Here is a 16026-nt window from a genome sequence, read left to right as displayed (position 1 = left end):
AGTGGTACATCAGGTGGAGGTAGGAACCTTTGAGACGGCGGACAGTCAGAGGGTGGCCTGACCCCAGGGACTAGCAGCCGTCCAGACGGGTCTCGGGCTTCTGGGAATTGCGGTCCCATTGATGCTGGAGATGCAGACACCGAGCCGGGACTACATGAGTAGTGAGCAACCATCCAGTGCATACAGGTTCAGTTGGATGAGTCCAACCGCCTGCAGAGGCAGGAGGCAATGCTGACCATGTGTACCACCTAGACCAACACCGCATGGGCGGTGTCCGCGGTGGAGGCTTTGGGGTTGAAGTTATCAGCCATGGGTCAAGATGTCCAAGGCCTGAAGAACTCTGCGGGTGGTGGCTGAGGCACAGGACAGGGCTGCCCTGACAACGGCAACTATGTATCTGGGCCACCTGACTTTCGGTGGTAGCCATGGAGTGATTGGTGGACTCAGGGCAGCTCCTGCTCGAAGGCGTAGAACTGAGATCTTTTTACCCGAATCCGGGAGAAATTTTGACGGGAAAGTGCAGTTGAAGGTGTGGAGGAGAAGTTCCCCCTGGGAATGGCATATCTGCTGGTTACCAGACCCGGCAGAAGAAGGTGAAAGACCTGGCCAAGGAACTGGAAGAGACCTGTGGCACAGCTGCTATTGGAAAGATGGCAGAGGGGGAAGGGTCGGAGCAGTTTGGAAAACCCCAGATGGAGCAGTTGATGGCTTTTAGTAGAGAGGAGTTTCGCCAACAAAGAAAGGCGTTGCAGAAGGACTTATCGAAAGCCATCAAAGGGACAGTTGCACCCCTGAAAGGCTCAATGGAAAGGGTCAAGAAGTGTTTGGAGGCACGGGTCGCAGATCCGAGAGGTGGAGAGGGTGATGTCAGACCACAGTGATCGGGTGGTGGCCTTGGAGGTGGAGGTGGGGCTCCTGGGGGACCTTTGCAAGTCATTAAGAGTGGAAGAGCAGGAGAACATGTCTAGAAGGCAGAAGCTGCATATCGTCGATTTGCCTGAAGGAGTGGAAGGCACGAGTGCCACGAGATATGTCTCGGGGATGCTGGCTGGCTGGTGGCCCAAGGGGTGCTGGACAAGGCCCCAGTGATGGATAGAGCGCACAGATCACGGAGGCAGAATCCAAGAGCGGGGGAGCAGCTGCGGACCGTGATCATTAGGTTCCACAAGTTTGCGGAGAAGGAAAAGATCCTGCGGTGGGCCAGGGAGAAGCGGAACTGTGAATTGGAGGGGAACAAGGTCCGAATGTACCAGGACATTGGAGCGGAACTGGCAAAAAAACATGCTGGGTTCAACAGAGCCAAAACAGTGCTCTATCGTCGACAGATTAGGTTTGAAGTGCTGTACCCAGCGAAACTGGGGCCGGGAATATTAGTATGAAACCTCAGAGAAGGCCAGCGACTTATTAAAGAGCATAAGCTGGGGGAGAACTGAACTTTGATGGGGGATGGAGGAGTTGGCACAATGGTGTTCGGAGGATACGGGTGGAGGGTTTTCATTGGGATGACTATTTGTTAAGGGGGTGATAAGTTTGTAAGGGGGCAACTGCCCTCCCCCCCCCCCCCTTGCCGCCTGTGGTGGGGTTTACTTTTTGGAGGAGGCGACTTGTGGTTTTGGATGTGTCTTCATTTAGGTACGGGATGGTGAGGTCCACGGGGAGCCATTTACACAGATCAAGGAGGTGAAGGGAGGGTGGATAGATAGACCCTTTGGGCAGGAACTGCCATGTTGGCAGGTAATGCTGGTGAATGGACGTGAGATGGGGGAGACAACTGCGAGGGATGACCGTGAGGAGAGGAGGAGTGGTGGGGGTGCGATGTGGCAGGCTTGGAGATGTAACGTGGTCATGGGCAGAGAAGGAGGCCATCTTGGGTGGGGCCGGTACAGGGCAAAATTAAAGGGTCAGAGTCGGTAGATGGCGGAAAGTAGAGGGTAATGGAGGCGCAAGCTTCCGGTAAGACTTATAACCTGGAACCTGCAGGGACTCAATGGACCGGTGAAGGAGTCTCGAGTTTTTGCGTACCTAAGGAGGGCTTGAGGGTGGGGTGGGTGCACCCATAGACAGAGTGGATAGTCAGAGGCTTTTTCCCAGGGTAGAGGGGTCAATTACTAGGGGGCATAGGTTTATGGTGCGAGGGGCAAGGTTTAGAGGAGATGTACGAGGCATATTTTTTTTACACAGAGGGTAGTGGGTGCCTGGAACTCGCTGCCAGCGGAGGTGGTGGAAGCAGGGATGATAGTGACATTTAAGGGGCATCTTGACAAATACATGAATAGGATGGGAATAGAGGGATACGGACCCAGGAAGTGTAGAAGATTGTAGTTTAGACAGGCAGCATGGTCGGCACAGGCTTGGAGGGCCGAAGGGCCTGTTCTTGTGCTGTCCTTTTCTTTGTTCTTTGTCTTGTGATCGCATTGCCCAATTCCGGCATCGGCCAATGTAGAATCCCGCCCCTGGTCTTTTTTAAACAAGTTCAGTGTTTCAAGTTGCACAAATGAAGTTAAAAATAAAGAATCCATCTATGTCTGAATGAAAAGATATAATATATATAAAAATATATTATAAATAATAATATATCTAGAAAGTACTATATTAAAATTAATTTTAGATGCAAATGTGTAATTTGCCTTTTTGCTCCTTTAATATGCCCTAATTTCAAAAGTAATTGACAAACCTGGTTCATTAGTGGTGCTATCAATGCCACATGGTGGCTTGTTAATGTTGGTACAGAATTAGTGTTCAGTGACACCATTCTGTCATTCATTCACACGGCCGTTGATATTAATTTAAACCGACTAATGTTTTGTATTACATACTTGAGTTACTTCCCCATATGGGACATTCTCATGGGCCTCACAGTGGCACAATGGTTAGCACTACTGCCTCACTGTGCTTGGGTTTAATTCTGGCCTGAGTGACTGCCTGTGTGGAGTTTGCAGATTCTCCCCGTGTTTGCATGGGTTTGCTGCGGGTACCCTGGTTTCCTCCCAGTCTAAAGATGTGCATGTTAGATGGATCGGTAATTCTAAATTGCCCCTTAGTGCCCAAAGGTGTGCAGGTTAGGTGGTGTTACGAGGATAGGGAGGGGAGTGGGTCTAGGTGGGGTGCTCTTTGGAGGGTCGGTGCAGACTCAACGGGCCAAACGGCCTCCTTCTGTACTGTAGAGATTCTATGGGCTTCTATAAACTTAAATGTTGATTTTAGATTTTAAAATGTCACAGAAAACCTCTGCTCTAGCATTTATGATGGTCCTAATAGTTTTATTGAAAATACTATTGCCAAATACCTCTGCTGTTTACTGCACAAAATTTACAATCCATGGCAGATTGATGAACCAAATGTATATGGAAATACAGCACTCCACATTGCGTGCTACAATGGACAAGATGCTGTGGTGAACGAACTTGTTGACTATGGTGCTAATGTGAATCAACCCAACAACAAGGGATTTACTCCTTTGCACTTTGCTGCTGCTTCAACCCATGGTGCTTTGTGTCTTGAACTTTTAGTAAATAATGGAGCAGATGTCAACTTCCAGGTAAATGTAAATCTTCATACCTCGCTCTTTTAAAGGGAAGATTCTTTTAATATGGCAGTTATTTATGGAGGACAAGTAGAATTGTTCCAAAACTCTTAAGTTGAGATTTTGTACCTTTTCGAAGTATGAACCTGTAATAATTGAGGATCCCCTAAATGTCTCATCGAGTCGCTGAAGACTGATCATTACACAGCACCACATTCCAATGGGACATTGATGCTCTGCTGTACTTGTAAAAATAATTCATGACGAACATTGAGTGCATTTGAGTTTTGTTTGATTTCTTTTTTTTAAAAAACATTTTATTATGGCATTTGTGATTTTTTTTTTAACAACAATTTTGAATGCAAACATTACACAGTAAATAATACCCCCAACCAACAACATAGCCAACATGGCGTACATACACAGTTCCCCCATCTGCTCTCGCCGATCATGGCTCAACTATGCCCCCCCCCCTCCCCCAATCATATTTGCTAACAGCCTAATTTTCCTCGGAAGAAGTCGATAAACAGCTGCCACCTCGGGGCCAACCCTAACATCGATCCTCTCAGGGCGAACTTGATTTTCTCGAGCCTGAGAAACCTGGCCATGCCACTAACCCATACCCCAGATTTCGGGGGCTCCGTGTCCCTTCACGGCAATAAGATCCGTCTCCAGGCTACCAGGGAGGCAAAGGCCAAAATGTCAGCCTCTCTCGCCCCCTGGACTCGCGGGTCTTCCGACACACCAAAAATCGCCACCCTCATCTTTCGTACTGTGGACATGACATCGGCAAATCCTTGCCAGAACCCCCTAAGCTTCGGACGTGCCCAAAACATGTGGACATGATTTGCGATCCCTCCCGCACACTGCCCATACCTGTCCTCCACCCCTTCAAAAACCTGCTCATCTGGGCCACAGCCATGTGTGCCCAGTGGACCACCTTATATTGTATCAGGCTGAGCCTGGCACACGATGAGGACGTGTTGATTCTACTCGGAGCATCCTCCCACAGACCTGCCTCTAGTTCCTTGCCCAACTCATCTTCCCATTTACGCTTTACCTCCCCTATCTGGGTTCCCTCCCACTCCATGAGCTCTTTATAAATTTCCGAGGTTTTCCCCTACCCCACTCCCACTTTCAAAACTACCTTGTCCTGTATTCCCTGAGGCGGTAGAAGCGGAAAGGTCAAGCGTCTCCATGTAAAGCCCCTCATCTGCAGATAACGGAACCCATTCCCTCCTGGCAGTTCAAACTCCTCCTCTAAGTCCTCCAAGCCTGGAAAGCTGCCATCAACGAACAGGTGCTCCCACCGGCTCAATCCCAGCTTGCTGCCATCTCCGAAACCCCCCATCCAGCCTCCCCGACACAAATCAGTGGTTATCACAAGTTGGAGTCCATACTGATGCTCCCTCCACTCCCATATGCTTTCGCCACTGCCCCCATACCCTCAAAGCCGCCACCACTTAGAGCCGTGTGGAGTACCGAGCCGGCAAGAACGGCAGAGGTGGCGTTACCAGTGCCCCAAGCTTGTGCCGTTACATGATGCTACCTCCATCCGCTCCCACACTGACCCCTCCCCCACTACCCACTTCCTAATCATAGCTATATTTGGCTCCGCTCCAACAGCACCTTCTTTACTCACGGGGTTTTACCCGCCCATACGAACCCAGAGATCACCACATCGACCCTCTTAAAATACGGCTTTTGGAATAAAAATAGGGAGACACTGAAATATGAACAAAAATTTCGGGAGAACGTCATCTTTAAAGTCTGTACCGACCCCGCCAGTAACAATGGAAGCATGTTTCACCTTTGAACGTCCTCCTTCATCTGCTCAACTAACTGGGCCAAATTTAATTTATGTAGCTGCTCCCATCCCCATGCCACCTGGATTCCCAACTATCAAAAACTCTCTCCCACCACTTTGAATGGCATTCCCCCCAATCTCCTCTCCTGCCCCCTCACCTGAATCACAAAGACCTCACTCTTACCCATATTCAATTTATACCCCTAAAACATAGTTTGATTTCTTTTCTCAAATGAACCAAGAATCCATACCTTCCTTGATAGCTCAGCTGGTAAAGGGTTTGCCTGTGTTGAGTTACTTCAGTTGATATGTCCAACAGCAGCATTTATGCTTAGTCTTCCTTTGGAATATTTCCTTGTTAAATTGAAATCTGATTATTTTTGAAACCTTTATATCTTTGTTCTCTGAATAAGTGTTATTTGGATTTAATAGCTGCTTGTACAAAACTGCTGGTTATGAAGTAGTTTACCATCATGAAATTTTTGCAGATTCCTTTGTTTTTGGTTTAATAATGCAAATTTCTTAAATGTGTTTTCTTAGTCATATTAGGTTAATATACTACACAAGAACAAAATCTAATTGTTTTAAGTAAATATTTTAAGTACCTCGGCAATTGCTATCAAATTTCTATCACATTAAAATTAAAGAACATTGCCCTATCCACAAGAAAAATTACAGATCAGTAACTGTCAGACTTTATGAATACTAATTTAAAAGACAGTTTATTCACTTGTAACTGAAATTCCTTGGGCGGGATTCTCCGTTTTGCTTACGCCCAGGGGTTTCCCAACAACGTGGGGCTGCCCCACAATGGGAAACCCCATTTGTTGGCCGGCGTAACAGAGAACCCACCAGCGGGTCGGGGCAGAAATGTGGCGTGGCAGGGCAGAGAATCCAGCCCCTCGTCTCAAAATGCAATTATACAGGGTTCATCACTAGATTGGAGTTTTTGATAAGCCATGTTTTCTTTGTACAAAGAAGAATCTGGTATGTGCATGACATCTGGTGTGTTTGTAGACTGAATTAGCAGCTTCCTGTCGCCACTTTATTTCTCATGTTAAACAACCAATTTCCGACATTCAGAATTTTATTAAATTATGTTTCACAACTAAGGCACAACCATTTTGTGTGTGTATGTAATGTTGATCTGTGATGACTAGAAAATTTTTGTTAACTTTCAGAGCAAAGATGGCAAGAATCCATTGCACATGACTGCTGTCCATGGTCGATTCACACGATCACAAACACTTATTCAAAATGGTAAACTTAAATATTTTTTGTATTGGATTTTGTTGCCGACGTTTCACAGTTTCAATAATCAAATTTGGATTTTAGCCATGATGGCCCTTCCAAAAAAATTCATACATGGAATAATCTGAGGACTGTGCTCATGCTTTTGACTGTTTAAGTTGGGAAAGTAAACTTATGATCTTAATTTACTAAATACATAGCAGTTGGAACCAGGAAACCTGTTCACAATTGCTGTTATTGACTTTCCATCTTAACAGTGCCATATAAGATTTTTCCTGAAGTAGGACATGAATCTGGTGCTTCTGGTCCAGAGGTAGGAACATTACCAATGTGTCACAAGTCCTCCTACTCTATTCCCAAAAGTAATAAAGTATGTGACTAAAACTGTCCACATCTTCAGGGTGCATGCAATAATATTTTTTGGGAGAGAAAATCTACATAAGAAAATTACATTTCTGTTGCATTTGTGTCTTTGGTTTGGCATCCCCACAGGAAAGATAATAGCTAAAATTCTTATGATTCGTCTCTGAAATATTATTTATAGGATGGGTTAGAAGAGCAAAAAAGGCAAAAGTACTGTCATTAGCTTCCTTATTATTATAGTTGTTTCCCCATTTAAAACGTTTTCTAATAGAACATTTTCATTTTGCACGTTTAGTAAATTGGTTCCCCAATGGTGCTGCTGTCATTAATTGAGTGCAGTTACTGATCTCAAGTTTTTTGTTAAAAACACAACTGCTTCCCTTCTGCTCAACCCATTTGGTTCTTGCTGCCTCCCCCGTCTCCCTACAATCTCTAGGCTCTGGTTGGTTACCCCCCCACAAAATTGCTTTCGCTACTTCCTCCAGTATCACGACAATAGTCAGGTTTTTAGTTGGTTACTTTTTTTAGGGAGAACTGAGACTATCTTGTCTCATTTATTCTTACAAAATATCTGGAGGAAGTACTTGTGAGGTCACAAGTTTACGAAACTCAACAAGAGTCATGCTTACCTCTAGTTGGTCCTGATCCCCAAGTCCAGATGCTTTGTAACCGTGAATACCCAGAGGGGGCTATATGAATGTACCCGCCTGCCTTTTGGGATTTCCTCCGCATGTGCAATAGTCTAACGCGTAATGGAGAGCATCCTGAAAGGTCTACCTTTTGTGGCGGTCTATCTCGACGACATCCTGATTATGGGCTTGTCCATCTAGGAGCACCTACAAAACCTGGCCGAGGTGCTGAGGAAGCCGGTGTCTGCCTCCGTCAGGAGAAATGTGTCTTCAGTGGCGCTAAAGTAATCTATCTCGGCTACTGCATAAACAACCATGGCTTGCACCTGGTGGAAGAAAAAGTCCAGGCAATTTGGTACGCTCCCGTACCAGGTTGCCTAATGGAACTCCCAGATTGTTCCTGGATCTGGTGAATTACTATAACAAGTTCCTCCCAAACGTGGCCATCACCTTAGCCCCCTCCACCATTTGTTAAAGAAGGGTCAACATCTGCCCCTGCTGACCAGGCCACCTACATCCGTGGGTGGACCCAGACTGACCCCCAGCTATCCCGCATGCGCCACATGGTGCCGTTTGGGGCTCAGCACAGGGCTTTACGCTGGACCTGATGGCCCACGCCACAGCAATGCAGGAGCTTAGCACAGAGGATGGCGTGCTTCTTTGGGGGACCCGTGTGGTTGCCCCCGAATGTGAACGCAGCCCACTCTTGATGAACCTCCATGCGTGTCCAAGGTGAAAATGTGAGCTCACAGTTACATTTGGTGGCCCGGCATTGATGAGGACATTGAGCTGCTGGCCCAGCACGCTGCGTTCAGTATCGGGCACACCAGAAGTTGCCTCCTGCAACCACCCTTGGGAATGGCAAGGTCGTCCGTGGTCTCGCCTTCATATCGACTTTGCATGCCCCTTTCAAGGCACAATGTTCCTCGTCCTTGTCGATGCCCACTCCCTAGTCGATGGAGGTACTCGAGATATAGGCGACGACGGCCCGGGCCATCATCGAATAGCTCCGGCACATTTTCAGCACGCATGGCATACCTGAGGTGCTGGTATCAGACAATGACACGGCATTTACGAGTGCTTAATTTGCAGCATTCGTGTCCGACAGTGGGATCCGTCACGTGAGAACTGCCTCATACCATCCGGTTTCGAACGGTTTGGCCAAGCGGGCGGTACAAACTTTTAAGCTCGGAATGAAGAAGTGAACGGTTCTTATTCTGCTACCAGACAACCCCCCCGTGACATGATGGGAATCGCGCCGACCGAGATGTTGATGGGTCGCCGCCTCCGCACTCGTTTGAAACTCATTTTTCCAGATATTGTCGGGAAAGTTCGCCGTGATCAGGACCAAACTGAGGCAGACACTGCATGGACGCTCCAGGAGACGAATTACATGTACGGAATTTCGGCGACGGGGTCACTTGGATACAGGGCATCGTGTTGGTCTAAACGGGTCTTGTTTTCACCAAATACGACACGGCCGTGAGTCTAATCACCACATGGACCATCTCCGAATCCGCGCGTCGGATACCCCAGCTGTACCGGCCATTGATTCGGGCATCCCAGCTCCGCCGTCTCACAGTCGCCCCTGTTACCGCCGCCGCCCCTGGCCCTGCAAGTTGTCGAAGTTCCAGAGGTAATTTTTGAGGACGCCAGGTTGCCGGACGATGCCTAGCTCCGACTCGGAAGCTGATGACATGCAAATGACAGTTTCTCTATTCAAATTTTCAGTTTACAAATCATTTTTGTATGTAACTGAGGAACAAGAAACTATTGAATGCGCATTTGCTAGCTGACCAATAGTCCTTTTTGTGCTGCCTTTTGTTGGAGTAGGGAATGTTACATCATGTTCTATTGTCCAACTTTCTATTAAATATAGTTTCTGATATACACAGTGTCATTTGTAGGTAGATTCCTGAATAGGTACATGATCTGATGTTTGATAAACTATTGATTAGAAATGTTGAACTACAAACAATTGTGTCAAAATTTTAGTGGAAATTCAGAATCGGGGGAAGTTTGCGAATAGTTGGTTGTATGGTGGAACTTTTCAGGTATTTTGGAAAATGGGGACATCAAGAAAACTTATAGGTGCCAGGCAATTTGATTATTTTCCCCCTCTTCCTTTACCATTGTTTACCAAATCGGTTTTATGTACTGGATTCACTTCACTGCTGAAGTAGATCACAAATTAAGTGCAGTGAAATGATATGCATGTTCCAGTTAGTGGTGTGTTAACGATTAGAAATAATTAATCTTGTGTTAAAATTAGGAATATGACTGAAGCAAGGATTAAGTTATTCCACGCCTCCATGGAAGATGATAAATAGAGGCAAATGTTTACTTATGAAAGTTGGGAGGTTGAATGTTGGAAGACCACAGTAATTTGGAGCCCTGGGCAACTTGAGAATGACCAAGAGAAATAAAACACAGGAAGAGTGCACAAAACATGACCAGACAGATGGTCTGAGAAAACAGGGCAGAAAAAAAAGGAAGTCTAGATTGAGCTGCATTTATATCAAAGCACGAGGCCTAATGGGCAAGGCAAATTAACTCGGCATGGATGGGTACATGGGACTGGAATATTGTAGCTATTACTGAAACATGACTAAGGGAGGGGCAGGACTGGCACCTCGATGTTCCAGGTTACACATGCTATAGGAAAGATAGAATAGGAGGTAAGAGAGGAGGGGGAGTTGCTTTTTTGATGAGAGAGAATATCAAGGCAGTACTGAGAGGGGATATATCGGAGTTTGTATGGATAGAACTGAAAAATAAGAAGGGAGAGATCACTTTGACAGGCCCCCAAATAGTCAGCGGAAAATTGAGGAGCAAATATGTAAGGAGATTACAGATAGCTGCAAGAAAAATAGGGTGCTAATAGTTGGGGGACTTTAACTTTCCCAACATTGACTGGGACAGCCATAGCATTAGGGGCTTGGATGGAGGGAAATTTGTGGAGTGTATTCAGGAGGAATTTCTCATTCAGTATATGGATGGCCCGACTAGAGAAGGGGCAAAACTTGACCTCCTCTTGGGAAATAAGGAAGGGCAGGTGACAGAAGTGTTAGTGAGGGATCACTTTGGGACCAGTGACCATAATTCCATTAGTTTTAAGATAGCTATGGAGAATGATAGGTCTGGCCCAAAATTTTAAATTGCGGCAAAGTCAATTTTGATGGTATTAGACAGGAACTTTCAAAAGTTGATTGGGGGAGTCTGTTGGCAGGCAAAGGGACGGCTGGTAAGTGGAAGGCTTTCAAAAGTATGTTAACCAGCGTTCAATGTAAGAACTTTTAGGGTGAAGGACAAGGCTGGTAGAAGTTGGGAACCCTGGATGACTCGGTTATTGAGGCCCAGGTCAAAAAGAAGATGGAGGCATATGACATGCATTGGCAGCTGGGATCAATGAGATCCCTTGGAAGCGTATGGAGGTTGTCGTAGTAGAGTTAAGAGGGCAACAGGGACATAAGATTGCTTTGGCAGATAAGGCAAAGGAGAATCCAAAGTGCTTCATAATACATAAAGGGCAAAAGAGTAACAAGGGAGAGAGTAGGGCCTCTCGAGGATCTACCAGGTCATCTATGTGCAGATCCACAAGAGATGGGTGAGATCCTAAATGAATATTTCTCATTGGTATTTACTGTTGAGAAAGGAATGGATGTTAATGAACTTGGGAAATAAATAGTGATGCCTTGAGGAGTGTACATATTACAGAGAAGGAGGTGCTGGAAGTCTTAAAGTGCATCAAGGTAGTTAAATCTCAGGGACCTGATGAAATGTATCCCAGGACGGTGGGAGGCTAGGGAGGAAATTGCGGGCCCCCTCCCCTAGCAGAGATATATGCATCATCGACAGCCACAGGTGAGGTGCCTGAAGATTGGAGGGTAGCAAATGTTGTGCCTTTGTTTAAGGACACCAGGGAAAAGCCTGGCAACTACAGACCGGTGAGCCTAACGTCTGTGGTGGGTAGGTTGTTGAAATTTATTCTGAGAGACAGGATCTACAGGCAATTAGAGAGGTAAGGACTGATTAAAGACGTCAGAATGACTTTGTGAGTGGAAAATCATGTCTCATGAATTTGATTTGAGTTTTTTTGGAGGGGTAACCAAGCAGGCAGATGAGAGCAGTGCAGTCGGCGTTGTCTACATGGACTTTAGCAAGGCCTTTGACAAGGTACCGCATGGTAGGTTGTTGCATAAGTTTAAATCTCATGGGATCCAGGGTGAGGTAGCCAATTGGATACAAAATTGGCTCGACGACAGAAGACAAAGGGTGGTTGTAGAGAGTTGTTTTTCAAACGAGGCCTGTGACCAGCGGTGTGCCTCGGGGATCAGTGCTGGGTCCACTGTTATTTGTTATTTATATTAATGATTTGGATGAGAATGTAGGAGGCATGGTTAGTAAGTTTGCAGATGACATCAAGATTGGTGGCATAGTGGTCAGTGAAGAAGGTTATCTAGGATTGCAACAGGGTCTTGATCAATTGGGCCTGTGGGCCGATGAATGGCAGATGGAGTTTAATTTAGATAAATGTGAGGTGATGCATTTGAGTAGATTGAATCGGGGCAGAACTGACTCAGTTAATGGTAGGGTGTTGGGGAGAGAGAACCAAAAGATCTTGGTTCATAGCTCCTTGAAAGTGGAGTCACATGTGAACAGGGTGGTGAAGAAGACATTCAGCATGCTTGGTTTCATTGGTCAGAACGCTGAGTACAGGAGTTGGGTCATCTTGCTGAAGTTGTACAACACATTAGTACGGTCACACTTGGAATACTGTGTACAATTCTGGTCACTCTATTCTAGAAAGGATATTAAACTGGAAAGAGTGCAGAAAAGATTTACTAGGATGCTACCGGGACTTGATTGAGTTATAAGGAGAGGTTCGATAGACTGGAATTTTTTTCCTTGGAGCATAGGAGGTTTAAGAGTGATCTTATAGAAGTCTATAAAATAATGAATGGCATAGACTAAGGTAGATAGTCAACATCTCTTCGCAAAGGTAGGGGAATCAAACTAGAGGGCATAGGTTTAAAGTGAGAAGGTAAAGATACAAAAGGGGCCAGAGGGGCAATTTCTTTTCACAGAGGGTGATGAGCGTCTGGAACAAGCTGTCAGAGGCAGTAGTAGAAGCGAGTACAATTTTGTCTTTTAAAAAGCATTTTTTTTTTCTAAATATATTTTATTGAAATCTTTCAAACAGAAATTTTCCGTTTTTACAACTTAATGAAGGAATATACATTAAAAGTTATTTAAATAATATATTAAACTAACAACAAATGAAAAAAGAGATAAACAAAAAAACAAATATCAACAACTAGCAAAAAACAAAAACACGGGATAATACCCCCCCCAGGTTGCTGCTGCTGGCCTTTCTGTTTTTCCATCATCGTTCCGCGAGATAGTCAAGGAACGGTTGCCACCGCCTGGTGAACCCCTGAGCCGATCCTCTTAACGCATATTTTATTCGTTCCAGTCTTATGAACCCTGCCATGTCGTTTATCCAGGCCTCCTCGCCCGGGGGCTTCGCTTCCTTCCACATAAGTAGAATCCTTCGCCGGGCTACTAGGGACGCAAAGGCCAAGACGTCAGCCTCTTTCGCCTCCTGCGCTCCCGGTTCTTCTGCAACCCCAAATATAGCTAACCCCCAGCCTGGTTTGACCCGGACCCCCACCACCTTTGAAATCACTCTTGCCACACCCTCCCAGAACTCATGCAGTGTCGGACACGACCAGAACATGTGAGTGTGGTTTGCCGGGCTTCCTGAGCACCTTCCACATCTATCCTCCACCCCGAAAAATCTGCTCAGTCTTGCTCCCGTCATATGCGCTCTGTGTAGAACCTTAAATTGAGTCAGGCTAAGCCTGGCACACGAGGACGAAGAATTTACCCTATTTAGGGCATCTGCCCACAGCCCCTCCTCGATCTCTTCCTCCAGCTCCTCTTCCCATTTTCCCTTCAGCTCCTCTACCATCGCCTCCCCCTTGTCTCTCATCTCCCTGTATATTTCGGACACTTTACCTTCTCCAACCCATGCCCCCGAAATCACTCTATCCTGGATCCCTTGCGTCGGGAGCTGCGGAAATTCCCTCACCTGTTGCCTCGTAAATGCCCTCACTTGCATGTATCGGAAAGCATTCCCTGGTGGCAACTTATATTTTTCTTCCAATGCTCCCAGACCTGCAAACGTCCCGTCTACAAACAGGTCCTTCAGCTTCCTAATTCCTGCTCGCTGCCAACATTGAAATCCCCCATCTATCCTCCCCGGGACAAACCTGTGGTTATTCCTTATCGGGGACCACACCGAGGTACCCGTCACTCCCTTGTGTCGTCTCCACTGCCCCCAGATCTTCAAGGTCGCCACCACCACTGGGTTTGTGGTGTACCTTTTCGGGGAGAACGGTAGCGGCGCCGTCACCAGCGCTTTTAGACTCGTTCCCTTACAGGACGCCATCTCCAGCTTTTTCCATGCCGCATCTTCTTCTTCCCTCATCCACTTACAGACCATCGACACATTGCCAGCCCAATAGTAGTCACTCAGGCTCGGCAGTGCCAATCCCCCTCTGTTCCTACTGCGCTGCAGGAACCCCCTCTTTACCCTCGGGGTCTTTCCCGCCCACACAAAGCCCATAATACTCCTGTCTATTTTTTTGAAAAAGGCCTTTGTAATCAGGATGGGGAGGCACTGAAACACGAAAAGAAACCTCGGGAGGACCACCATTTTAACCGCCTGTACTCTGCCCGCCAATGATAGGGGCACCATATCCCACCTCTTAAAGTCCTCCTCCATCTGCTCTACCAGTCATGTCAGGTTAAGTTTATGTAGGGTTCCCCAGTTCCTGGCCACCTGAATCCCCAGGTATTGAAAGTTCCTTGCCACTCTCCTCAGCGGCAGAGCATCTATCCCCCTGCCCTGTTCCCCGGGGTGCATCACAAAAAGCTCACTCTTTCCCATATTTAATTTGTATCCCGAGAACTCTCCAAACTTCCTGAGTATCTGCATTACCTCTGGCATCCCCTCTACCGGGTCTGCCACATATAGCAGTAATTCTTCTGCATATAGTGACACTCGATGTTCCTCTCCCCCTCTAAGCACCCCCCTCCACTTCTTAGAGTCCCTCAGCGCTATGGCCAATGGTTCAATTGCCAACGCGAACAGTAACGGGGACAGGGGGCACCCTTGTCTTGTACCCCTATGTAATCAAAAGTATCCCGATCTTTGCCTGTTTGTAACGACGCTTGCCACCGGGGCCGCGTACAAGAGTCTAACCCATCTAATGAACCCCTCCCCGAACCCAAATCTCTTCACCTCCCACAGATAGTCCCACTCCACCCTATCGAATGCCTTCTCTGCATCCATCGCCACCACTATCTCTGCCTCCCACTCCGGTGGGGGCATCATCAACACCCCCAGCAGCCTTCGTACATTGGCATTCAATTGTCACCTTTACAAACCCTGTCTGGTCATCATGTACCACCCCTGGGGGACAATCCTCTATCCTTGTCGCCATCACTTTGGCCAGCAGTTTGGCGTCTACGTTTAGGAGGGAGATGGGCCTGTATGACCCGCACTGCAGCGGGTCTTTGTCTCGTTTCAGAATTAGCGATATCGTCGCCTCCGACATTGTCGAGGGTAATATCCCCCTTTCCTTAGCCTCATTAAAGGTTCTAGCCAAGAGCGGGGCCAGCAGGTCCACATACTTCCTATAAAATTCCACCGGGAACCCGTCTGGTCCCGGGGCCTTCCCTGCTTGCATGTTCCCTATTCCTTTGATCACCTCATCCACTTTCCTTTGTCACCTCACAGTGGATTTGGCCGAAAAAAGTTCCCGTTGGGGCTCCCGATAAGAGCCCAAACGTCCGTTGAAACGGGAGGTGCCGAAACGTGCGGCTTAGTGATGCATCGTCGCAACCGGAAGTCTTAAAAAGCATTTTAGACAGTTATATGGGAAAGATAAGTATAGATGGATATGGGCTAAACACGTGCAGTTGGGATTAGCTTATTGGTAAAACAGGGCGGCATGGACAGGTTGGGCCAAAGGGCCTGTTTTCATGCTGTAAACCTCTATGACCATGGTAGAAACGTGGAAGCAAATCACCTGTTCTATTTCATTTAGGATTGAGCAAGGTTATAAGAAATATTAAAAAATTCAAGGGTGGGATGGAAATAAGAATTGCAAGCAGGGAGAAGAGGATATGTTATAGAATCACTACAGTGCAGAAGGAGGCCATTCAGCCAATTGAGTCTACACTGCCCCTACCCCATCCCCATAACCCCATTTAACCTTTTTGGACTGTGCTTGGCCAATCCACCTAATCTGCACATCTTTGGACTGTGGGCGGAAACCAGAGCACCTGGAGGAAACCCACCAGACACGGAGAAAGTGCAAACTCCACACAGTCACCCGAGGCCAGAATTGAATCTGGGTCCCTGGTACTATGAGGCAGCAGTG

General features: G+C 46.8%; 1 protein-coding gene across 13 annotated transcripts in view; it reads left to right on the top strand.

The window, feature by feature from the left end:
- The window catches only part of LOC140392940 (serine/threonine-protein phosphatase 6 regulatory ankyrin repeat subunit C-like), a 361058-nt gene that overhangs the window by 166563 nt on the left and 178469 nt on the right, over window positions 1-16026 (top strand). For all 13 annotated transcript variants that reach the window (XR_011935463.1, XM_072478798.1, XM_072478764.1 and 10 more), the window contains 2 exons: window positions 3326-3538; window positions 6512-6590. Coding sequence is in view for 12 of the 13 variants with exons in the window: in XM_072478798.1 (XP_072334899.1) it covers window positions 3326-3538; window positions 6512-6590 (292 nt within the window). In the remaining variant the exon portion in view is untranslated. The remainder of the gene's footprint in view (window positions 1-3325; window positions 3539-6511; window positions 6591-16026) is intronic.

This window comes from Scyliorhinus torazame, chromosome 2, assembly GCF_047496885.1.
Source record: "Scyliorhinus torazame isolate Kashiwa2021f chromosome 2, sScyTor2.1, whole genome shotgun sequence".
In the NCBI taxonomy this organism is placed as follows: Eukaryota; Metazoa; Chordata; class Chondrichthyes; order Carcharhiniformes; family Scyliorhinidae; genus Scyliorhinus; species Scyliorhinus torazame.
Note: the sequence above shows the minus strand (reverse complement) of the source record. Positions and strands in the feature narration are given on the sequence as shown.